At 33.4% G+C, this 25318-nt stretch overlaps 1 protein-coding gene across 1 annotated transcript in view; it reads left to right on the forward strand.

Moving 5' to 3' along the window:
- The window catches only part of LOC129224904 (sushi, von Willebrand factor type A, EGF and pentraxin domain-containing protein 1-like), a 149274-nt gene that overhangs the window by 72730 nt on the left and 51226 nt on the right, over positions 1-25318 (forward strand). The window contains exons 5-8 of the mRNA XM_054859450.1: positions 10391-10564; positions 15258-15431; positions 21890-22066; positions 22935-23114. Of these exons, the coding sequence (XP_054715425.1) occupies positions 10391-10564; positions 15258-15431; positions 21890-22066; positions 22935-23114 (705 nt within the window). The remainder of the gene's footprint in view (positions 1-10390; positions 10565-15257; positions 15432-21889; positions 22067-22934; positions 23115-25318) is intronic.

The following is a 25318-nucleotide window of genomic DNA, read 5'->3' on the forward strand; positions in this document are numbered from 1 at the left end:
AAAGAAAAATTAAGGTAGTAAAAAATAGGACTCGACCGATGCATCGGCCTGGCCGATGCATCGGCGCCGATGGTTCAACAATTTAGCCATCGGCATCGGCGGCCGATGTTAACTTGCCGGAAACATCGGCCCATCGGCCTTAAAAAACATCGAAAAGCCGATGGAATTGGCCGATGTTTTTGAAAAAAAAAAAAAAAAAGGACTTTTGTTGTTTTACTTTTTAATACAAAGTAAAGGGAGTTAGTTGTTTACATATAAAATTGTTAACTTAAATTTCAGTATGAATTTCTATTTTAGTCACCCCTGAAAGAGTTTTTTACTGCATTCAGGTACCAAACAAGTTAATTATTGCGTTGTTTCTTGCGGCTGGATGTACGTATGTATCTCTCATAAGTCATAACTCAAAAATGGTAAGCTGTAGAAGGCTAGATTTTCGCATGTGGGGTGTGCGTGTTCTGAAAAGCCAAGCCAGTTTACTCATTTTTTGGTGGCTATTAATTACTTATTTCAATGCAAAACTAATATAGCGTCTCAGACTGACGATCATTTGTTGATATATACCCGAATTGGAGACCATGGAAACAAATATGAGATAGCGAACCCGGTTTTTGTGTCATTTTGTTACATTTCGGTTGAACCAACGGTAGTTTAATTTTTCGATATTTGTAATATGAATCAGAGTAATGGCCTTTCGCTAATTGCAACATTACTTATATTTTAAATCCGCCACTACACGTCAAAACAAACTCGGGTGCAATTCTTAAAAGCGTTTTACTGCTCAATGTTTATGATTATTTTGAACTCTATTTTTTACGACTATTTTTTGTATTTCCTAGAACACTTGCGTGCCTCTCCTCCCACTCCCTCAATTTCTGAAATTAAACTCTAGTTGTACTTCTTAGTTGTTTAAAACTAACATCATTCATAAAATTAGAGATTTTTTTTCAAACTTTATCTTTTGTTTAGGAAGAATTTAGAGCATTAATGTAAGAAACTAATTTTAAAGACGTTTTGAATGGTGACATAATTCGGAAATCAAAGGGACTTTTGAATTTTTTCTTCGGAAGTGCTGAAGTAGATTCAGAAACTCTTCCGAGGCGTTGGTGGTAGCGGTTCTGTACTAAAAAAAATGAGGCCGAAGTTGGGGCCAAAGTTTAATGTTGTGAGTTGCTCCAAAATCAGAGGGTGACCCCCCCCCCCTAACCCACCCTCGTCGTTTCAAGCATTTCTTAAATATTTAGCGATTATTTATTTTGGTCAAGAAATGTCATTTTGCGTATTTCTTATACTTGTTTCACCTATATTTCGTAATGCGCCATCTTTTTTGCATCATTAATAGCGATCGATATTTTTCTGTTGTAAGTAACTATTTTTATGTATTTATATAAAATCAATGAATAAGTTATTTTCGTTTTCATCATATTTTTAATAATATGTTATAGAAAAGTTATAAGGATTTTCTATTATGCTTTTTTTTTAATTTCAGAAAATTATTGTTAAATTGAAAAATGTAATTTAAACTTGTTTGTAGTGCTTCAAAAAAAGATTAAACAATCAAATTGTTCAATATTACGTGTGCAAACATCAAATCAAGTAGAATATAGCTTTTATATATATGTTACAGCTTTTATGAAAAATGAAAACTTTTCTATTCATAAATTGTAAATAAGTATAAAACTATTCCTATTATGATTAAATATTGTAATTTATCTGTTACCTTTTTTGTTTAATTTGATGGCTGAAAAATGTCTACATGCAATCTTTCCACTTTAATTGCGTAATTTGTTGACGTTTTCATAGTTTTATTCTTAATTTTTTTTTGAATGATTTAACAACATAATTTAATGTTTTTTAACTATGTTTAGCGTTCCTAAATCCATACGTTATTTCAATATTACTGGAATCCTAGTTATATGTTCAATTAAAAAAAAAAAAAAAAACAAATTAATTGGTTACTAAACAGTCTCTTTGTTTTTGTTCTTTTTTTTTTTCTTTTTTGGCTCTTGTTCTTTGTCTTCCATCAAACAGCAGTCAAAAAAGGCGAAGCATAACTACATTCTATACAGATTGTACGTAGTAGGGGAAGCTGCTGTACCCACGGACAAAATTTACTTTTCAATTTTTGTTGGTCTCTAGGAACGGATAATCAATCAGGTTTTTTTTTTTTTTTTTGGCAGAATCTATAACTTATCATCTAATTTGGCAATTTTTGTCAAGTGAAAATCTCAAAGCTTTCAACTTCAAGAAAGATTTCTTAAAAACCATCTTTTTTTGTCCGTGGGTACAACACCCCGTTCACCCCGCGGACAGGTGCCTTTGTACCCATGGACATATAAAAAATAATATATAAAAAGGTCTGAGGAACTCAATTGTACTCAATACATTTTCAAAAGCCATTTTATATTGAAATACTTCAAACATCCATTTAAAATAACAGTAAATAAAATATCCAACAGAAATTAAACTTTGAAAATTAATAGAAGGATTTTCCAATTTTTTTAATTTTCCTTAATCTTTAACATTAGTGAACTCTTTAAAAAAATATTAGTCTTAAGAGAGTTACTGATGTTATGAATAATTAATATCTGTGTAAACAAAAAATAACTAGATTTATGACAGTATGGCTCTCTAAACTTTAACCTGCAAATTTAAACCTTTAACCAAAATTAACCCATTACAAAAAAAAAAAAACCTCAGTTTAGATTAAACCAACAAAATCTAGAAAAGTCGACTTCAAATGAAAACAGGTGGAATTGACGGTCTGTAGATCCTACAATAGGTAGAGGTTACTTAACATCGACAGGACCACAGTTTTACAATATTAAATATCAGAAACAAAACGTTCAAAATGTAGGGAATCATGATACCTACAACAAAAATGAATAATACAATTCACGACGGACGAAAAAAAAAATTTCTCATGTTTTTTTTTTACTTAGGTCCTACTAAAACCGAAAAAAATTGTGATAAAATCTTAAATGCTCGTTTGATGGCGTTGAAACTTCCTGGGGTACTGGAGAGGGCTGTGACACACACGTCAATTAGGATCTCTCTCGACAATACCCGGAATTTCCCGACCAACGTCCGTAGGTACAACCATCCGTGGGTACAGCAGCTTCCCCTACGATCCAAAAGTTCAGGGGACAAGTTGTATAAAACCTTACCCAGAATAGCTCACATTACCGAAGCACATCCACCTTCAAAAGGTCACTTTGAGGGACTATGTACTTCTGCCAGTGTTCATATAACTTTTGGAAACACTTCTGGAAGCCATTTTTCGCTACCTTCTGTGATGCAGCTTTATTTTCTCCTGACAGTAGAAAGCGGCGTCCATGCAAATGTTTTTTTTTTTGCTGGGAACAGGTAAAAGTCACACGGAGCTAAGTCCGACGAAACGTTACGTTATTTGTTTGTCATATAAGAGTATTGACCAATCGAACCGTGCATCCTCAACATGAAATTCGCCTTCTTTCCCACGATGAAGTTAAAGCGCAGCGCAAGAGGCCTTACAGGAGGTTGCGATAAATGTCTTCCAGGAGTCCTTCTAAAAGCTATACGAACGTTGGCAGAAGTGCATAGTCGTTCAAAATGACTATTTTGTAGATAGATGTACTTCGGTAATGTGAACTATTCACGGTAAAGTTTTATACAACTTGTCATCGAACTTTTAGATCATACTACGTACGTATGAGTTTTCAACTTACTATTTCATAACTTTTTTGAGTGACGCAAGTTTACGCGCATGAAGACATCACAAGAGAATTTGCGATAATTAACTAAGAAGGAGTTCAAAATGGATATTTCGGTCATCTATATGTTCTTAGGTATATATGCATGTACAGATGTGCCGAGAAAACTTGTGAAGTTTAAATTGGGTGATCGTAAAAAGGAAATTTAGGTCGAAATCCGATTTTTCTTTTTTTGTGATTACAATTCTTTATTCGTAGAAAGAAAGTAAAGTGAATTGAATCAATGATCCTTTAAATCCCTGACAATCTTATCAAGTTATTTGTTAGATTATTTGAGCAATCACGATTGCTCATTGATTTCATTTGACTGTCCTTGACGTTACGCTGATTTTATCCCCCCCCCCTCACCTCCCTTTGCAGCACTCCCGCCCACTGTCCTCTGCAGGCGCGCGCGGCTCTTCCGCTCCTGAGCAATGTCTCCCGAAATCCGCTTCTCCTGGTCAGTGGCGTCCATGTCCTACACACGCTCATACACACACACACACAAGCCTATGTTCATACACAAGTGTATGCACACACAAGACTACACATGCACAAGCGCCTACACACAGAGAGAGACACACACGCCTACGTGTATGCACAGGTCTATGCACACACAAGCTTACACAGTCACACACAACTATCCACACGTAACCGCCCGAGAAAAGGGGCAGGTTTGTGGGGACAGGAGCAGTTTCTAGAAACAATAACTCCAATGAGTAGGGTACTGTCGCAACTTGTGTTTGCGAAAAACATGGTTTGAATTTAAAATATCAGAATTCAAATTCATTTTTTTTACTTTTTTTTGCCATCGGCCAACATCATCGGCCATCGGCCATCGGCAATCGGCCATTTGGAGGAAAACAATCGGCCATCGGCCATCGGCCATCTTTGAACAATCGGCCAACAATCGGCATCGGCCCATCGGCCAAAAAATCCCATCGGTCGAGCCCTAGTAAAAAATAAATATTTCTTTCTTAAACATTTTTTTCGCTTAAAAGACGTAATAGTCTTAATTTTTCAAACAAATTATTGTAAAGATAAGCGCCTTTCAAAACATGACGTAACTTGTGGTTAAGCTAATCTTTACTAATAATAAAGCTGAAAGTCTCTCTGTCTGGATCTCTGTGACGTGCATGGCGCCTAGATCGTTCAGCCGATTTTTAGTGAAATTTGTCACAACATTAGTTTGTAGCATGGTGTAGCATGTGTTTGTGTACACCTCAAAGCGATTTTCGAAAATTCGATTTTGTTCTTTTTCTATTCAAATTTTAAGAACATTTTACCGAGCAAATTATTATAACGTGGATAAGAAAACTACCATAACATGGGCGAGCAAATTAACAGAGCTAATTGGAGAGAAATGCATCATCCACTATTTGTAAATATACAAGCGAACCAAAAGACCTTTTAATTTTCTACTACGGGCAATGCCGTGCGGGTACCACTAGTAATAAATAAAGTCATTTTCTTAAACAGAAAGATGTCTCGACAGACCATAAAATCTTTGTATATTTGGTAGAATGCACAAAAGTTTTGGCACATAAATATTAAAATCAATCATTCAAATAGTGTCAAAAACATCTGAAAACAAGTATGAATCAATAACCATATTTTTCACCAACTATTGCATTTTTAAGAAAAATGGGTAAAGCGTGATTACCTGTTGAATATAACTTATTTTTCTGCCCATAAGCAGAAAAAGACTGCATTCGATTCAAAGGACTGCAAATTGATTTTTAAAGTATAATCAACAATCTCGATTTTATGAAGGCAGAGACAAAAATATCTTCCCCGAACACCAACGCTCAAAAACCATTTGTTGGAAACTGTATTTTTTACATCTTATTGGTAGTGAAAATAAATACAATCTAGCATTAACTATGAATAAAATTATTTCGTTTCAACATTGGACGGATAAAAAATTCAGCTACGAAATGATATTGTTTACTTTACAATGTTAGCTTCGTTTTTCGAATCCATAGAAGAATATGCAATCACTTAACTATGTTATACGTACCATTTCTTTGTAGATAAATTATTCAGTAATCATAGAAGACATTTTCCGTAAATTAGTTGAGAAAATTGTCGAATGCATATTTCATAAAGGAAGACGCGTGTTTACGTGATTAATATTTTTGTTTTTCAACCCACTCATCAGTAAGAATTGTTAACTCTTCATCAGTTTTCAAATTTAATAATTTGGACGTATGACATTTCTTATTATTATGTTTGATTTTAGTACTTGTTTCATAATATCAGTATCACATTACCTGAAATCATAAATATCAGCATATTATAGAGTACAAACAGGAATACGTTTATTTCCTTCTTGAATCCTCATGTATTATATATACAGGGTGGTTATAATTAAAGTTACCCTGTTTAGACCCCTCTAGTGACCGTTCTACGCATCGGATTTCGATGAAACTTGGAATATATATTATATAGAACATGGGGAGCAGGATTATGCAATAAAAAAAAATAGTTAAAAAATCGACGATAGGGGGCGCTCTACACGCGGAAACACATCCGGCTACAACAATGTTGTGTATGAACAGTCACTGCATCCCGATTACATTACCGTATGGTGTGATTTCACCAGTGATTTCATCCTCGGTCCCCATTTCTTCGAGGAGACCACGCCCCAAGGTCCTAAAAGGTGTTCCGTCACAGGTCCCCGATATTGCGCACTTCTTGAGCAGCAAGTCTTTCCTGCTTTGCAACAACGATCATGTTTCGACTCAACTGTCTTAATGCAAGATGGTGCAGCCCTTTACATTGCTCGTCCAGTAAAGGCACTGCTTCGTATGCATTTCGGTGATCACAGGACAATTTCTAGGCATTTTCCTACAGCCTGACCCCAGCGATCGCCGAACCTAAATCCGTGTGACTTCTGTTTGTGAGGCTTCCTGAAAGATCTGGTCTAAGGTGGAAGCATACGGACGGTGCCTGAATTAAAGGACAGCATAAGGCGCCATGTTCATGCTAATGATAGAGAAACCATTCGTGCAACTGTGGCTCACGCTATAACACGTTTCGAACACGTGATTGACGCAGATGGAATACACATTGAACAAACTCTGTAAATAAAATCGATTTTGTGACACAGTCTCCGTCTTATTTGATTCACGTGCCCTTTTCTACCCTGGTGGTAGATTTTCGAACTATTTTTTTATTGCATAATTCTACTCCCCATGGTCTATATAATCTATATTCCAATTTTCATCGAAATCCGATGTGTAGAACGGTCACTAGAGGAATCTGAACAGGGTAACTTAAATTATAACCACCCTGTATAATAGCCGGTGATCGAGTAACGCACGTGTTTCAACAATGAAACTCGCGCAACGGCATCATGATAATTTGATAATGTGTTTTGGTAATGTTTAACATGCATGGAAAGGCTTTATTGTGACAAAGCTGAACTCGACCCGGTAACTTATCTGTTTTACTGGTAGGACTGTGTCATTTCAGGGGAATGACGAAACGAAAAAGTGGTCAACTATGAACGCTATCTACTGGAGTTTAGGGTTAATTCACTGGAGTTAGGATTAAAAATTCAACTATCAAAATATCACCAAACCGGCAACTGCTTCGTTAAAATGCAGAACCAATTTTCACCCGTCGTATCTTGGCGAGCGACTTTCTAGTTACAAAATAAAAACCATTTTTTTTAATGTTATAGATTGAAAAATAAAATGCGTATAATATGACTTCTATATAAACATAATAAAATAAAATTGTGTGTTTATTTATGGCACGAACCCGAAGAAAATGGTAAGCATAAATTACATGCGATATGAAGGGATTTTTTCTTCCTAAAAATTGAGCTTCTAGCAAAATCTTAAACTTGAAGACACATTCCATCTAATTTGTACCTTTTGTTATTTTCAAAAGATTTTGTGTAAAAATCGTTAAGCGCAGAATTTATATGAATTTGCATCAAAAATTCTTCTTCCTCAAATATGTATATTAAAATAAACAACTAACATATTAAAAAATCAGTTTTTATGGCATATTGGGCTTTATTTAAGCTGGTTGTATCCAAAGAGGGAGATTTGCTTAAAATAGAAGATTTCTAAAACTAGAACTAAAAAGAGCTTTCCGGCTTACACTAGAAAGACGAAGAGCCCTCTGTGGCTCCTCTCATAGATTGTTATTTAATAAATAGAATAATAATTATCTGAACGATATGACCCTATGTGAACGTTAATTTTAATCAGTTAGTCATTAACCTCATAGTAGTGTAAATATTGGATCTTATGACGAGAGGGGTCACAGTGACCCCTGAGGTATCCTACATAATTAAAATCTGCGCGTATGTACCTATCTATATACATCTATGTCCGGGTTACTTCTCCCGAACGCCGATAAACTGACCATCGAACCAGATATCGAAAGATTTGTAATTTTCCCATCTTTATGTTTGGCAATTTAACATAAACTTCCGATAATAATAAGTGGAGATATTAATCAAAAACGATTAATTATGACACTTTGTTTTCGACATAAAATCCCTATTTTTCGAAGGTATTTCCCATTCAAATTACTATACAGTGCTTCATCTCAACTTTTCGTAACAATGCTTTTATTGAAATTTGTAGCGTGAAGAAAATCATTGAGAAGAAAGATGTGTCGCCATTTTTTTCCCGAAGTAGAAGAAATAAAAATTCTGGGTTTTGTTTTGAGGCTTTTCCTGATGTAATCGGGAGATTTAAAATGTTTCCTTTATGGTATTTTTTTGGAATCTGTCGCAAAGTTTTACTGATATTGTTTTCTCAAGCTTGATTGTTGAACACACGTCACTTGATACAACTTTAATTTTCGAGGTAGACCGTGCAAAGCCGGGCGACACAGCTATTTTTACAACAAAGACAGATAAAAATTTTCTTTCTCCTACTTACTGAAACTACAAAAACTACTACTCATTATACTTTCACTTCTACTTTCCTTTTTTTACTGTGAGATGAAAGTGCAAATGCTAAATATTGCCGAATGCCGATGCGCGAAACCGTAGAGATAGCTGAAATAACATCGTAAAATATGAAATAACAACGGTTATAACAAAGGTATTAGTTTCACTCTGTGTAGAGATTGCTCCTCAAAACATAACTAACACTTTACACTTCGGACTGTAGAGACAACATTACGGAACAGTATCATACACTGAGTTTTTATTTAGTCATAAGGGAAGATGATTGGGCCAATAGGACTGTTTCAGAAATTTGTTTTAAAGGAATTCACTCAAAAATTAGGTACGGACCACATTGGCCCCTTCAGTCTTTAACTGAAAGTTAAAAGTATACGGTAATTTTTTCAGTCTTTCTAGCATTAATTGTACCTTCACGGTTTTTTCTTTTTAAAGAGCTTTTGTAAAAATTATTAAGCATACAAGGTTATCTACATGAAAAATTCTTCTTTCTAAAATATATACAGGGAGTCCGAAAAGTCTTTGACACATTTAAAAAAAAAAAAAAAAATATATAGAAATGTAACAAATTGTCGTAAGAATTTGCAGTTTGCGCCCTAATACTTTATAGATTTTTTGTCATTTCAAAAAATTTTTATGACATTGTAAAAAAAGAAAGAAAAAGAAAAGAAGAAATGAAAAAAGAGAAAAATCAAATTATAAGTAATTTACATTGACAGCTTTATCGTCACAGTAACAATATCTTTTTGATTCTGTGACGACACAGCCGTCAATGTAAATTACTGAACAATTACACTCTTATTAAGTACACAATAATTAATTTTTCTTTTTATCTTTTTTTTTCACAATGTCGTAAAAAAATCTTAATTCTGTGAAGTTAACTGGCTCAATCCGCATTATCATACGACAATTTCGTGCTTTTTTTTTTTGAAATACGTTGAGGACTTTTAGGACACCCTGTATATAAAATTAAGCAATCAACGCAACGGTTGGCAAATCGAGTTTTATCTACGCTGGTTACTCACAAGAGAATGGAATTGTTTCCTTTCGTCAAAAGTACCACTTTTAGTCGCTGAAATTGATAGAATTAGCAAAAAAAAAAAAAAAAAAACTAATAATAACAATAATAATAAAATAAATAAATAAATAAATAAATAATGATAATAACATGGACACAGGAAATACTTTCCTTTTCCCCAACAGTTATTTTTTAATCTACTTTTCAGAATGTTCGATCTTTCAAACAAGCCGTTGTCTTTATCACGTCACAAGTGATGCACTTTGCCGCATCTTTCTACCGCGTTTCCACGTTATGTTAATTAAGAAGCGAATTTAATATTACGCTTGCTATCAACCATATCGTTGCCAGTAGACGTGAGTAAAGTTGCGAATTAAATATTTTCCTCTGCGAATGGCAACAGTGAATGGCATTTCATCATTTGTGATGTCATTGGCAGAAGCGTAAATAATGAAAGCGCACCGGCTAAAGTAATTTTTTTAAAGCATATTAAACGTTATCAAATGTTTTAAAAAATGGTCATATCCTATGTTTTTAAGCATGGTCTTTCAGAAAAAAAAAAAAAAATACTTTTAAAATTTTGGAAACGGCCCCATTGCTAAAACTTGCACAAAAAGCTTTTGAGTTGATATTCAATCTGCGATCTATTCTATTTTGTGTTTTCCCACCCCCATTCCATCCATCCTCTAATTAGCCCTTCTCTCCCCACAGCACGTTCCTGCGACCATCCGGGTGAAATAGAGAACGGCCGCCGCGAGGGGGACATCTTCACCTTCACCAGTCGCGTCACATACCACTGTGACCCCGGATACGAATTGGTGGGGCGGGCCAACCGTTATTGCCAGTCGAAAGGAGAGTGGAGCGGAGTTTTGCCTTCATGCCGACGTATGTATCAGTTTTCGGTTCACTTCAAGCAGTCGTTTTATAAGCTAATTATTATGTTTCCAGAACACCACACATTAAGGGGAAAGTGTTGTACCTTGGGACACTTTTCGCTTTTTAATTTTTTAAGTCAATTATTTGAATCAAATTTAAAATCTAAAAGTCACATTAAAATACCTCAACAAACTTTTATGCAATATACTTTTTAAAATTGAGACAGTTTGAAAATAAAATGTTTCCAGCCATTTAAAGTAAAAAAGTCCAAGCTGTCTCAAGGTACAACATCCTATTGTACTGTGGGAAAGTCTTCATGATTGAGGAAGCAGTCACATATTTAAACCAATTTTGCACCAGAAAAATTCATAGTAGTGAATTAAATCATGAATATTCAATAATGAATCTTTCATTAAATGTGTTTAAAAGACATCATAAACTTAGAAGCATCTTCCTAAACATATCTTAATTATTAAGAACCATGCATATGTTGTACCTTGGAACGTGGCCTAAGGTACAAAATGTTTGGCTTTCCCAAAGTACAACCGCCAAGTGGTTTAAGAAAAACCAAAACAATGGTAATCTAGATGCACATTCATTTTTTTCTCACAAACAAATTATTTATAGTACTTCTCTTTCATAACAAAATAAAATTCAGTTGATTATATTTACAAATACAAAGACAGCAAACGAAATAAAAAGGAAGAAATATTAACTTTTGAGTCATGAAATTTTCTTTCACTCGTAAAATGGCCATTTTTGCTCATTTGATGCTGATTTTTACAATGGTACCATTTAGTGGTGAAGGAGAGATTAAAAAACCATGGCTGATAGAAACAGATTCTTAGAAATTAACAGTGTCCCAAGGTACAACACTCTCCCTTACAGTCGAACTTGCTTATAACAAGCGCAAAGGGACCGCGATATTTGCTCGTTATAACCAAATGCTCGTAAAAAGCGAGTTCGTTAAAAAAAATCATAAAAAAATCAACATAGTTGCTTTTTTTCTTCTTTTTAATCACTGTTTAGTCCCGAATAAGTTGGTTACTTTCCTTTGAACTGTCTGAATGTCTCTTATGTCATTGTTTTTGAGGAATACACACATATGTATGTAATTTTTATATATTTTTCTTTACACCACAAATTCAAAAAAGTGCTGCCATCGCTTTTTCTCAGGATTTATGATTTATCAATATCCTGGTTGACTTTAGAATGGAAAAGAAAATTTACCATACCAAAAAAGGATAAGCTAAGCTGGAAGTCAATGGCAATTTTACAAATCAAAACAATAAAGCTCGCTTTAAGCGAGGTTTGCTCGTAAAAAGCAAATTTTGCTCCTATAGATTTAACACTGTACCATCGAAGTATTTCTGATTTCCTCGCTAAATCCGGGTTCGTTATAAGCGAGTTGAACTGTAGTGTAATAATAAAAACAGTTGAATAAAGTTGAAATAAGTAGCAATCGCAAGATCACATGAGACACCTTTTGAATTTAAAATTTTTGCAATCGTGGCTCTGTTTTCGAGAGATTAAAAAGTCCCAAAATTTTAACAAAAGCTCAAAATTTAAAGACTTGGAGAAATTTTACCTTCTGCGAAGCTTGTGAAAAGTCTTTCATTTTGCTGCATATATTTAAAGGGAATTTTTCTTTTATTTTTCTTTTTTGATTTTTATCTTCTCCTACTCATTTAGCGCTTTTTTAAATTTTATTCTCTAGTTCCTTTTAATACATTTTCGGTTAATTTTTTATCATTGGTCATATTTTTATTCATTGTTACACTTTTTGGACCCTTTACACACAAAATTTGTTAAAACACAGAAGTTGGTGCAATTGACAGAGTTTTGTGTTTGAAAACGATATTATTCTTTGAGGACAATAAAGTTCTTTAAGAACAAAACTGATCTTTATTGTAATGTTGGAATGAAATCTTATTATGTTTGAGGTTACAGCTGGCAAATGCTAAAGAACTAACTCGCTAACGATCTGGTTGATGGAATGCACGTTTCCAGTTTATTGTAGGATCACTCCATATCTTTTCAAACGAATTAAATTTTTAGCTACACATTTTTAGATGAGCATTATGTTAACCAGGGACGATGTAATTTACATATGTAAGAAATGTTACATTTAATATGAACAAAGTCAAGATGCTAAAATTTTCCTAGTGATGGTTCAAATATTTTTCATTGACTACTGTAAAAGCACTTATTTTCGAGAGGCTTTAATTTTCGCGAGTCTGTGGTAATCACTAAAATTTAGACTCGCGAAATACTTATTTCTTCAACTTTCGACTATGTTCATTCAAAACTTACGAAACTTTCTGCTCGTAAAATCACCGATATTTTGATTTACGCGAAAATTACGGAAATCTAGAATGAGTGCCTTTATAGTATTAAGTACAGGGTGTTTCTGAATTCTGGAGCAAAACTTTAAGGGGGGCGAGTACATGTCTCGACAAACAATATAATGGCAAAAATAAGGGTCCCAAACGTCTTTCAAAGGAGATAAGCGCCATTAAAGTTTAGAGCCCAAAATTTCAAAGGATCATAAAAAACGGAAAAATAGGTCAGTTCGTTTGCAATTTTCGCTAAAATTATTCTTCTTATCAGTATTTTCCTGAAGAGAAATTTTGAAGATGCAGTTTAAAAAATGTCGAAAGAGGGTGCTTTAGACTTCGAAGTAACGAACAACTATTTTTACCACTATTTTTGAATTTCATTAAATGTTTTCTAATGCTTGGACCTTAACTTAAATTTTGAGCTCAAAATCTGAATTGTTGGGAGTGGTTAAGTAGCGAAAACTGAACTGTCTTCAAAGGTTGAAATATACTTTGTCACAAAAAAATATATTCCACAATAAATTGAGCTGAAACCAACAAACTCGGCAGGAATGCAGTATGGTAAGAGGTTATTTAAATTTCGTCGCCAGTGACGAGAGGGTAAGCACGCTAAGCGCATACAAGATGCGCAGATAGGTAGGATTGAAAGTGTGAAAGCTTGTGTTAAAGGGCACTTCAAACGAAACTGTCAAGTTGTAAAGAGACTATTGTGACTAGGACGACTTTTTAGAGGTATACGAACAATTGTTGGACTTTTTAAAGGAAAGTACAATAGAGAAGCAGGTTGGTTGCACGCGCGTATCTGCCGCCACCTCGGTAGAAGTGATATGGTAGTAGCTTAGCGAAGGTAAAAATAAATAAATCAGTCCATTGCGGTCGGTTAATGAATTCTAGAAACAGAAATGACCGCGAAGGTTGCATATCATAAGAACGGCCACTAAGCTCTCTAACTTTAATTCCATGTCGCTTAACACCTTCCAAGAAAGTGATGGTATCAAGAAAAACAATCCTGAGTAGACTGAAAGACGCTGGTATCTCGAACCGGCGTCCATTGCTATGGATTGGATTTTCGCTGCACTAGGTTAGCTGGGTTGCTACAGGCGGGGGGGCATGTTATCTTCGACGATGAATCCCGATTTAGTCCCAGTGGTCACTCATAAGTAACCTATTTCACTCCATATCACGCCGTGTTTTGTCTTGTATAGCTGCCAGAGGAGGCTATACAACTTACTGTTTTAAACCTTTGTTGTGTTATAACTTATTAATAAACAATATTTTCTTCTGATTTTGTAATAATTTCCTTATCCTGTCATAGGTTACATCAATTTTAAGTTTCGTGAAGATCGCTCTTTTCTTTCAGGGTTCATGTATTTCTTTTTTCTTTTTTGTGACAGAGTGTATTTCAATTTCTGAACACTGTTCAGTTTGCGCGACTTAATCATTCCCAATCTAATTTTGAGCTGAAAATTTGAGTTTAAGTCCAAGCAGAAGAAAAAATCTAATGAAGTTCAAAAATAGCGGTAAATATAGTTGTTCGTTACTTCAAAGTCTAAAGCGTCCTCTATCGGTATTTTTTAAACTACATCTTCAAACTTTATTTTCAAGAAAATACTGGCAGAAAGAATAATTTTAGCGAAAGCCGCAAAAGAATCGACCAATTTTTCCGTTTTTTATGATCATTTGAAATTTTGGACCCTAAACTTTAATGGTGCCTACTTCCTTCGGGAGACACTTGGGTCCCTTATTTTTGCCAGTAAATTTCTTGTCCTGATATGTACTATCACCCCTTAAAGATTTGCTCAAGAGTTCAGAAACACCATGTATAGTAGCAAAAAACTAAAACTCTTAATTAAAATTAAAAAATAAGAAACGCCATCATTAACTTCAATTTCCAAACTAAATCCGCCATAATCACACTTAAAAAAAAAATCATATGAAGAAAACTCGAACTGTTCATTTAAAAACGTGCTCTGCTTTGTTTAAATAGCGAAAATAATTGTTTTCTGTCTATTAAAGAACATGCAGGAAAATCGTCCTTTTTGTTTCAAAAATGTTCTACTTCTATGATCCCTAGATAAATAACGTGTAGATTTCTTGCTAAATACTCGAAATAAATACTTTATAGATAACATTCGCTGATAATTACAGCCTGTTCATATATAAGTTTTCATAACAAGTAGTATTATAAGCGAAAAGTATAACCACTTTATTTCTCGTTACCAAAACAATTTAAAAATAGCAATAAATCAGTTGTATTTTAGTAAAAGCACACAGCTTCACAAAAATGAAGTATTTCCCGATAAGTTATTTTCATGCTGTCTTAAAATTTAACGTTTTATTTTTTTCGTTTCTTTTTCTTTCAGCCGTACAGTGTTTGCAGCCCAAGGATGTTAACAATGGCCGCGTGGTATATTCGGCTATGACATACAAATCTGTAGCCCGGTATGAGTGCCTTTTTGGGTACAGATTGGTGGGACCAACAACAAGAATATGCGAGACGAACAAGCAATGGGAAGGAGAAGAGCCTTATTGCGAAGGTAAACGGACGATCCTTTGATCGCAGTCGAAAGATTAAAATTAACTTTAATGTTGTAACTTTTAAAATTACACTGACTCTTAAAATTTTAATTCATTGCTATTTTATTGTTAAGAGAGGGTTGAAAATTGATGCAGTGAGAACCAAAGGGATGCAAGTGGCAAAATTAAAAATTTGGAGATAACCAGTACAAATGATAGGTGAACCTTTCCTCTAACTTGGGCAAGAGATAGTAACAGTGGCCCTGGTAGGTGCTGTTATACAGCATGATTTAGAAAAACTTTTCAATGAAATCCTATTTCTGCGATCGTGCATTTTCATCACGAAGTGGGTTAAGATAATTAATTTGTTTCAAAAAATATATATTACAATGGTTGTAGTTGCGATGCTACTCTAATAAAACCAGTGCTTTTAACTTTCACGCTTCCAGCAATTTACTAAATGAAATAACTTTATATTCGTTAAATATTTTGAGAATGTATTTTTATTTATTTATGTTGGATATTTTGATTTTAGCTTTTATTTTTATTTTCGAGTAATTTCACTTAAGATTTATTAGAAGTATGTGCTTATATAAACACGCATTTTTGATAAATCTACAAAAAATTCTCAAACGTCTCTTTGAATCTTTTGAAGTTTTCGCATTTTGCCCATTTTAAAAGGTTTTGTGGGTGAATTGCTACATAAAGAAATTTACAATTCATTATCAATTCAGTTTGAATTGAAGGTGGAGAGATAAAATGAAAAAAGGGAAATACAATGTTTTCCTTAGCAATAAGCCTATAAAATGTTCTTTAATTAATTTTTTGTGATTTTCTTATTTTCAAAATGTTTTCAGAGAAATGCAACATTTAAATTTGGTTAAATATCTATATCACTTACTCCTAGGTATCATTTTTATTATGCGTAAACGTGCCCCACACGATGCGTAAATTTGTCCCGCGTTTGGGGCAAGTTTACGCAACCGACTTGTATACTCAAAAAAAAAAAAAAAAAAAAAAAATGCGGTTTAAAACACAAGCTGAGCAATAACTGAATATACAAATTTTGACTTCATTAACTGCTTTATAAAACTACAATGTCTAAAATTTTCTAGGTTCAAACATAAAAATTAGAAAATTCATTAAAAAAAATCCTCGTAAATGTGCCCGATCTACCCTAAGCATTATGATAAAATATTTTTCCTTTCTATTGTATTTTCATGCCGATCTATTGTTGCAGTTCTATGACACAATCCTGAGAAGCATTTACAGTACAACCATATGATAATGCGGAATATCTTTGACCAAAGGAAATCCAGAAAAATCAAAAATCTGGGCAGTAAGGGCTGTGAGCAAAATAAATCTATAAATGTGAAAACTTCCTTTTCGTCACTATAAAAAGTACATGTTTTGTAACAAAATTACATAAAATTGTAGAAAATACGTTTAAAAGTATTAATTTTTGTCCACATCATTTTTTTAACAGGGAATTGTTCCCCTATCTTCTGTTTCGATCACTCGTGATGTTTGAATAAAGCATGGTGACGCAAACGCTTTATCATTGGTAGACCAAAATAAAAAGCGAATGTTTAGTATATTTGCGCTCATGTAATCATAATTTAAAATTATCTATATGAACGTAGAATATTAAGAGAAGCTACAAAGTTGATCCGGAATATCAGGAGGTCTAAATGAACGAGTGTCAGAGAAACGAGGTTCTACTGTTATATTTTATTTGAAACACAAAAACGTAAATTTTATGTAAATGAAGAGAGGACTTTCAGGAATTAATGTTTATTCGAAGGAGTAAGATAAGCATAGAGCGAGATTAAAATTAGGAGTTGTTAAATCAACGTTTATATTATAAACTAGTGTGGTACCCGCACGACTTTATCCGTAGTGGAAAATTAAAAGCTCATTTGGTTCGCCTGTATATTTACAAATAATGGATGATGAATTTCTCGCCAATTTGCTATATTCATTTGCTTGCCCATGTTACGATTCCACGTTATGATAATTTCGTAATTTCTTCATCCACGTTGTGATTATTTGCTCGGTAAAATGTTCTTAAAATTGTTCTTAAAATGTTCTTTAAAAGAACAAAATCGAATTTTTGAAAAATCGCTTCGAGGTGCACACCCCCTGCTACAAACTAGTTCTGTGCCAAATTTCATGAAAATCGGCCGAACGGTCTAGACGTTATGCGCGTCACAGAGATCCTGACAGAGAGAGATCCGGACAGACTTTCAGCTTTATTATTAGTAAAAGAGTAATACAGATGATAAATAATGCAATTCTTCATGTCTGTATGTGAACTTGTTCGTTGCACATCTTTTTACTTTCTTCAGACACATGTAAAATAGAGATGGACAACGTCTACCTTTTTTAATTATCGTTCGTCGGAGGATCGTTCATGTTTTTGACTCGTACATCTCAACTCATTCATTTGAGCGACTTCGTTCATTTGAAAAAAAAAAAAAAAAAATGGAGTGATATCTCTATGAGACCTAGTTACCGTACATGGAAAATGTTTCATAGGTTTCGTTATTCTCCGTTAAAGAAAAGCGATTAAGCTAATGCCTAGAAATCTCACAATTAGGTAGTTTAATATAAAGCGAGAAAACTACCTAGCACTTAGAAAGTTTATTAAAATTTTAACTAATAAAAATTCAATCCAGAAATATTTTATTTAAGTTTGGAGGGATAAAATAGTTATAGTTAATTTTGTAGGTTTTTTTTTCCACTGAGTGGTAAGATCTGTTATTGAAAAAGTCGCAGGTTTCATTCCTGAAGGTATAAAATTGAATAGTTAGCTTTTATTTCATAAAAAATACATAAAACTGACACGACGTAAAAAATAGCAATTTGATCTTAAAAAAGAAGTTTATTTAAAAAAAAAATCGCCGAATACCGTCTGATCAAAATTTTGAACTAAAAAAATAAAGCAAAAAATGATTTTTGAGGCATAAAATAAAAATGTCAAAAAATATTTTTGAAATTTATATTGAGAAATTAAAAGAGACAGAGATAACTATATATATATATATATATATATATATATATATATATATATATATATATATATATATATATATATATATATATATATATATATATAAAACACTATCATCGTTCAAAAGAAAGGTCGTTCATTTTTTAGAAGATCGTACTGCATCGTTTATTTGATAGAATCAATCTTTTAGACCCGTTCCTTCATAAACGACACATCCCAAATACACAATTAAGGTAAATGTATACGCGTGAGCTCGGAAGCAGTGAACCGTAAATATGTTAAATTCGAATAAAACTTTCCATCATCCAGTAATGATATTTTCCAAAAAATGGTATGTCTTCCAAAAGTTTGCACATATATTTTACAAAGTGAAAACCATCCACTTCAACCCTTTTTTTAAACTTCGGCAAAGTAGTACCGGATACGTAAAAGGGCGGTTCCAGCTTCCGTTTTTTTTTTTTTTTGGGGGGGGGGGCGGTACTTCCGTAAGAGAAATGGTCATAAGTGTCATTTTTTGCAACAAATAATGGGCCTGAGGCGAAAGTTTCGGAATATGAATCCCTAAACTCAACTTTACCCTATCTTTCTTCACTTAAAGGGAGGTCATGAACATCATAGCCCTCCGTTCTGAACCCTCACCTGCATGCGGTTAGTACTCAATTTATCAAAAGTTATTGAGGAATATATATTGTTTCAAATGTTCTCTGTACATAACAGATCAGCGCAGCGAATCATTTCATTCAACTAGTTTGCACAAAATAACTGGATGAAGTTATTCATGTACCCATTAATGAGTTCTGAATAGCTCACAACATATGATCTTTGGAATTTAGTTAACCGAGGTAGTGTCAGAATCAATGAAGAGCATTTCAATCACTTTGAAACTATTTACCTAATTATTGGGTTTAGTTGCGTGTACGCCGCTGCAAAGCAATAGTTAATTGTGTACTGCATTTATGCTCACATGCATTTAGAGTTGACTTCTACAGAATAATGTTAAAGGGGGGGGGGGGGAGAGAGAGAAAATATATTAAAATAGTATGAATGATTACAATAAATTAACATCATAAAATCCATTTAAAAAAAACACCTTTTATCCCTTTTTGCCGTTATCTAGGGGTGTTCATCTCCCTAAGAGCAATGGTGCACCCCACTAAAACACCACGACGACACCCCAGAACAAGAGCTCTTTAAAAAAGTTAACATCAACCACCCTCAGCAGACACATTGCTTACAATTTTAATAGCAAAATCTGCACTATGTCTCCCCTTGTGGAGCACGCCTACGCTATCCATAAAAAGTATAGATATTGCTTGGAATTTGATTGACTTTATAAAAAGATTCTGAGTATATCAAAAATGTTGGATTTGGAAATAAGTATGTATTTAATATTGAATAACGTATTTTTGATGAAAAAAAATACTTTACCTTTTCTTTTTACATGTTAATATAGTTTCAATTAGTTTTCGCTTTTTATTGCCCCAAAGTGTCAGGCAAGTTGTTTGGTTACATGATTTTGTTTTCTTTCTCTTCTTTTTGATTATAAAAATAGTTGAACGGAGTTATACACAAGTTTAATGAAAGGGGTATTCGTTCTTTCATGTTTCAAATTTACCAGCAAATTACATTTTCCCACTTTATTTCATTGCTACATATTTTATTGCTACAACTTCAAATAAAACTGAACTATTAATATTTTAAAAATTATCTTTATGTAGACAATTTATAAAGGCAGCAGTTTAAAAAAAAGTACACCTTTTTTTAATAGTTAAAATTCGCCTATCTTCAGCACTGTTATATTTTCTAACAAAAATCAAGTATTTCTTTTTGCATACTCTGCGTCTTGACATCCAAGACATTGAACCCTGTCTTGTCCTTTTTTCGATTGGTTGTGTGCTTTCAAACAATTAATGCAAGCACAATTTTCTACTTCGTAAACAGAATCGTTCATTATTTTCCTTTTTACAGATTGAACTAACTTTTTCCCTGTCGCAGGTTTTGGTTTCAGACTTTTTTCTTTGATGTCTTCTATTTCTGCTTCAATAAAAACTTATAAATTTTAAAGTAATTTCTCTTTTATTTTCGTTCTGCCCATTTTGTTTTTTTTTTCTTTGTAGCTTTCAACTGCTCTTGTCTGAGGGCTTCTTTAATAGGAGTATCAGTTAGGGAGAAAAAAGAGGATGCTCACAATCCTTTCCTGGTTTCTAAGCTTTCGTTCTACTATTTCAAACGGTCTCAGTAGGGGTAGTTCATATGTGAAGATGTGGAAGGCCTAGTGGGAAAAATACTTGAATTATCGATAAGAATTTTCATTATTTTAACAACTAACGTGGTTGTGTTAGTGTTTCGAACGTAATGTCTCACCATCCTTAAAATAAAGAAAATATATTACAGGCTGAATAGAGGATAAAGTTAAAGCTGAACAGGCATGAAGACAGCACTATATGATTGTAAGCTATAAGATACGAATTTGTAACATAATTAAAAATCAATGGAGATTTTCAAAACTAAATAATCTGAAAATACTAAAGGTTTCAGACAGTACAGGGTGAAAAAAGCGTCAGAGGCCCTATTTAGAAGTAAGACAGAGTTGTAAGACACAGTAAAAACGTGCGTAAATGTGCCCCGATGAAAATGCGTAAACGTGCCCCGTCGGCAAGTTTGGATTTATTTTTAGCATGCGATAATTTAATAAATGTTCTTTGCATATAAATACAATTCTAAAAAAAAAAAAAAAAAAAATACAAATCTGCTATTTTTAATATATTTATTTGTTTTCCACAAAGTATTATTTATTCACAATAAGCTTCAAAACGTTCAACACAAAATTTACTCGGCTGGGTAGAAAACCTATTTTTCTATCCGCATGCTAAACCGAAGCTCGACTGATGCTCAAAAACTTGTGAGAATATTTGCTAGGGAGTAGCATCAATCCGGTATGACTGATGGCTCTTCATTTATAACTCGTTTTGAAAAAATGGCGCTGCTTAAACGTACCCAACGCGTAAACGCGCCCCGGTCTACGTTAAGCGAGACAATTCGTCGCTAAAAAGACGAATGGGCGAATCTCAAAAAAAAAAAAAAAAAAATCGAAAAATGACCACAGAAATGTCTAAAGTCGATTTTATAATATGACAATGGAAGTATCTCTACAATAAATATTCAAAAAGTTACAGTCCCTCACACTGGTGGCGGTTCCCAAGTGATACAGTAAACAGGAAATCTTTAAATCGGTTTTCTGCAAAATGCTTAAAAGTAAAGTGCGTTCAATCGTCTTTTTAGCGGCGAATTGTTTAACATTTCCTTACTCCATAATCATAATTTCGTTTTTTATACAATATTATTTCATGTTTCTTTCACACAAGAAAATTTCTTTAATCAGACATGCTTTGTATGCTATCTCCGAGATCAACAACTCCAACAAAATATTTAACACCCTTCCATGTCTCCTGACTCTGTTTTCAGAAATCAAATGTGGCAGCCCCGGCATCCTACACAATGGCTATGTGAAGGGGTCCAGCACACGTTTCTCTTCTGTGATTTATTTCAGCTGCCTGGAGAACATGACCTTTGTCGGGGAATCTGCTTCCACGACATGCCAACACGACGGGACGTGGAGCCATTCTGTGCCTAAGTGCATGGGTGAGTGATGACACGAAGGCTTTCCATTTCCTCCAATGGGAATTCTCCGCGTAGTTTGACCACCGATGCAGGAATTACAAGTACGGAAGTTTCGATTAAGTTCCATTAAAAGGAAAAAAGATAATAATTATACATCGATCACGGTTGACAATAGCGGCACACAGCTGCTCCAAGAGAAATGTTTCATGGAGAGGGTTTCTATTTGTACACCACATAGCGCAGATTAAAAGACAGACGATATAGATATAAATAAGAGTGTGATATTAAATATAAATATAAATAGATGGATATAAATAAATACATGGATCGGTATAAATAGATGGATAGATTAATACATAGATTTGGATAACGTTGTGGCATCAGATAAATTGAATAAACGATTCTTGAGGTCTAAAAACATTTTTTGTGCTACGTTTACATTTATTCAAAGTGGAGAGTGAAAAAATTTTTGAGCTCTTTGAGTGTGTATTTGGAGACAGAGGAGTGTACGAGGGGTGGGGGGAGAAGGGACGCCTGTTGGCTCAAGCCCGAGCCTGAAGGGGCCACGAGATTTTTAAAATGGGGGATGAAATGTATGTAGGGACATAGGGGTAAACAATATGGGCGGGGCTTCGTAAAAGTCAATTGTAACGGGTCCAAAAATTTCTGTGCACGCCCTTGTTTAAACAAAGTTTATATGAAGAATTCTTCCAGATAGTTCATTAAAAATAAGTCGATTTTTTTTAACTTTGATGGAAATATTGAATTAGTGAATTTTTTCTTGTAATCATTATGGTTCATAAAGTATGCATTTCGTTTATTAAACTTTTTTTAACTTAAAGGTGGAAAGGAAACTTTCTTTTTACCCATTTTAGAATTTTCTTTATAGCCCCATGTTCGGTTCCCGCCATCGACCATGGAAGGGTGACGAATTATTCTCCAGATGCAAAAGTAGGGCATGGAAAGCATATCACTGTCGACTGCATAGCGCAGTATGAGCTTCGATACAACACAACTCCAGCGACATGTAACAATGGATCTTGGACACATATTCCTACTTGCATACCAGGTATTTTTTTAAAAATTTTTCGCCATGCATAACGAAAACTTTTGAAAATTTACATGATTCTAATTTGGCGTATGGTAAGTTCAATAGCTCAACGGTTTGAGAGAACTGTTATTTTTGCATTCATTCAATCGTTCTAGAACAATGGTTTCAAATCGTCTGTTTTTAAGGTTGGACGTTTGGTGTCATAAAAAATGGGTCTCTTATGGCAGAGGCAATCGAAATAAAAAAATCAGGTAAATAACAAGTGAAACTCGAGCATAAGATTATGAAAAGTTGTTAGATAAGGTTATGCAAAGTTAGAGTTAAGATTAAGTAGGTTTTAGGAAATATTCTGGAAGTTACTAAGAACACTGCATTTGAGACTAAAAATCAAAGTTTACCAATCACTTCATTCTCAGTTGTTATTTACTGAAACAATATCAGCAACTTTGAGTACATTTAATGTATCATTTATTTAGGAAATTAAACAATATAATTTACTTTTGTATTCCGGCAGAGGATTTTTTGTTTTTGATTTCTGAAGATATTTAATTGGATCGACCCAATAAAAAGCCAAAGCTACTAATCATTTAATCGCAACTGATAGCCTGCGTGAAAGCGAACTGATGAATGATCAATCCATAGTTCTTTGTTCTTCCGATTTCGTGTATTCCTGATTTCAATCGGTCAAACAGCTGCTTTAAAATGAGGAAGATAAGAAAGCCTAAATTATTCTTTCACAAACGACTTTTTCCAGAATCCACTGATCTGATTTTTGAAAACCAGAAATTTAACAGTATGTTTCAGATATTTTCTTAAACTTTTAAGTTCTGAAAGTTATTCGGTTTCAGCAATGTTTTCTACCAAAATGCTTCGTTAACGAGGTCAAACACATAATTCTTTTATTTATTTAAAGCAATCTTAGAAAATAATACTTTACTGGATGTATTTTCAATTGTATCAACGTAAATGTCGTCACCTAGCAAAACTTAAATAATATCTGTTTTTCTTTTGAAAATTGCTCATAGTTTTACATACGTATTTTTTATATCTGGTTGAGAATCAAAAGTTTAAGGGCCTGCTGTACAGAAAAAATAACTTTTATTGAGGTGGTAAAATACATAATATTAGCAAAAGATCATAAGAACATTATTTAGTATTAAGCTAAGGATTAAACAAAAAAATTTTTTTTTCTACAACATTTGGACCAAAGAGTTTAAGTGCAAGTAAAAGTTACCGTATTTCCGTCAACAACTTATTGGAAAATGGATCTGCCAAAACGTAATCTTTCTTCTAGTTTTCTGTTTAGAAAAATTGCAATAATACTTATGTTCAGTCACAAAAACTAATATTGAAGCAAAATATCAGTAAACAAATAAAATTTAAAATACTGGAAAATAATAATGAAGAAGGATTTAAGAAAATTATCGCCGTAACTCTAATTACCCCATTCAGATTTATTTTGTATAGAAGTTAGAAATTATTGTTCTTTTTTAGAGCAGAAAAAATAATTTAAATTCTGAATTACTAAAAACATTTTTAATGACAATTATAGGTTGCAATTTTATCGAGTTAAATGCGTGGTAGTTACATTTGTTTCAACATTGTTTCAAAAAATGCGAAAATGTTAAATAACTCCAAATATTAAGACAATGAATGAGAAAATTTGACAAAAATTATAATTAGTATATGTTTCTGTATAAAAACTACAAATGGTAAAGTTGTAAGCTACAGCACTATTCACTAGTTTTTAGATTTTTTTATCTTTAGTAAAATCAAGATAAAATTTTTTGTCTTTCTAATGGTGCAAAAATTAAGAAACATGTAAATTCATTTCATGGAAACAAGCACTGCGTCACATTAAAAGAAATAAGCACTTTTTTAATTGGCTACCTTGAGGTAGCCAATGAAAAAAGAAAATCAAGTAATATGAAAGGATATTTCATGGATGTCAACGAGTGAAACTAAGTTCAAGATTTTGCTTAGAAAATGTTAATCGGGGCTGAGTGACTGAGATTTTTAAGTTGGAACTTATAATGCCAATCTTTGGAATGCATCGAATGCTCCCGTATAAATATGCTTTACAGTAAAAGTACTCGAGAGGATTTGAAATCTTATAAAAGATTTGACTACTATTGGAAACTTCAAATATTACCCAATAACATCTGTTAGTGACAACTTTTCAACTCTGAAAGAAATATAGCTATCGAATATTTTTAAAATTT

Source organism: Uloborus diversus, chromosome 6 (genome assembly GCF_026930045.1).
Source record: "Uloborus diversus isolate 005 chromosome 6, Udiv.v.3.1, whole genome shotgun sequence".
Taxonomy (NCBI): domain Eukaryota; kingdom Metazoa; phylum Arthropoda; class Arachnida; order Araneae; family Uloboridae; genus Uloborus; species Uloborus diversus.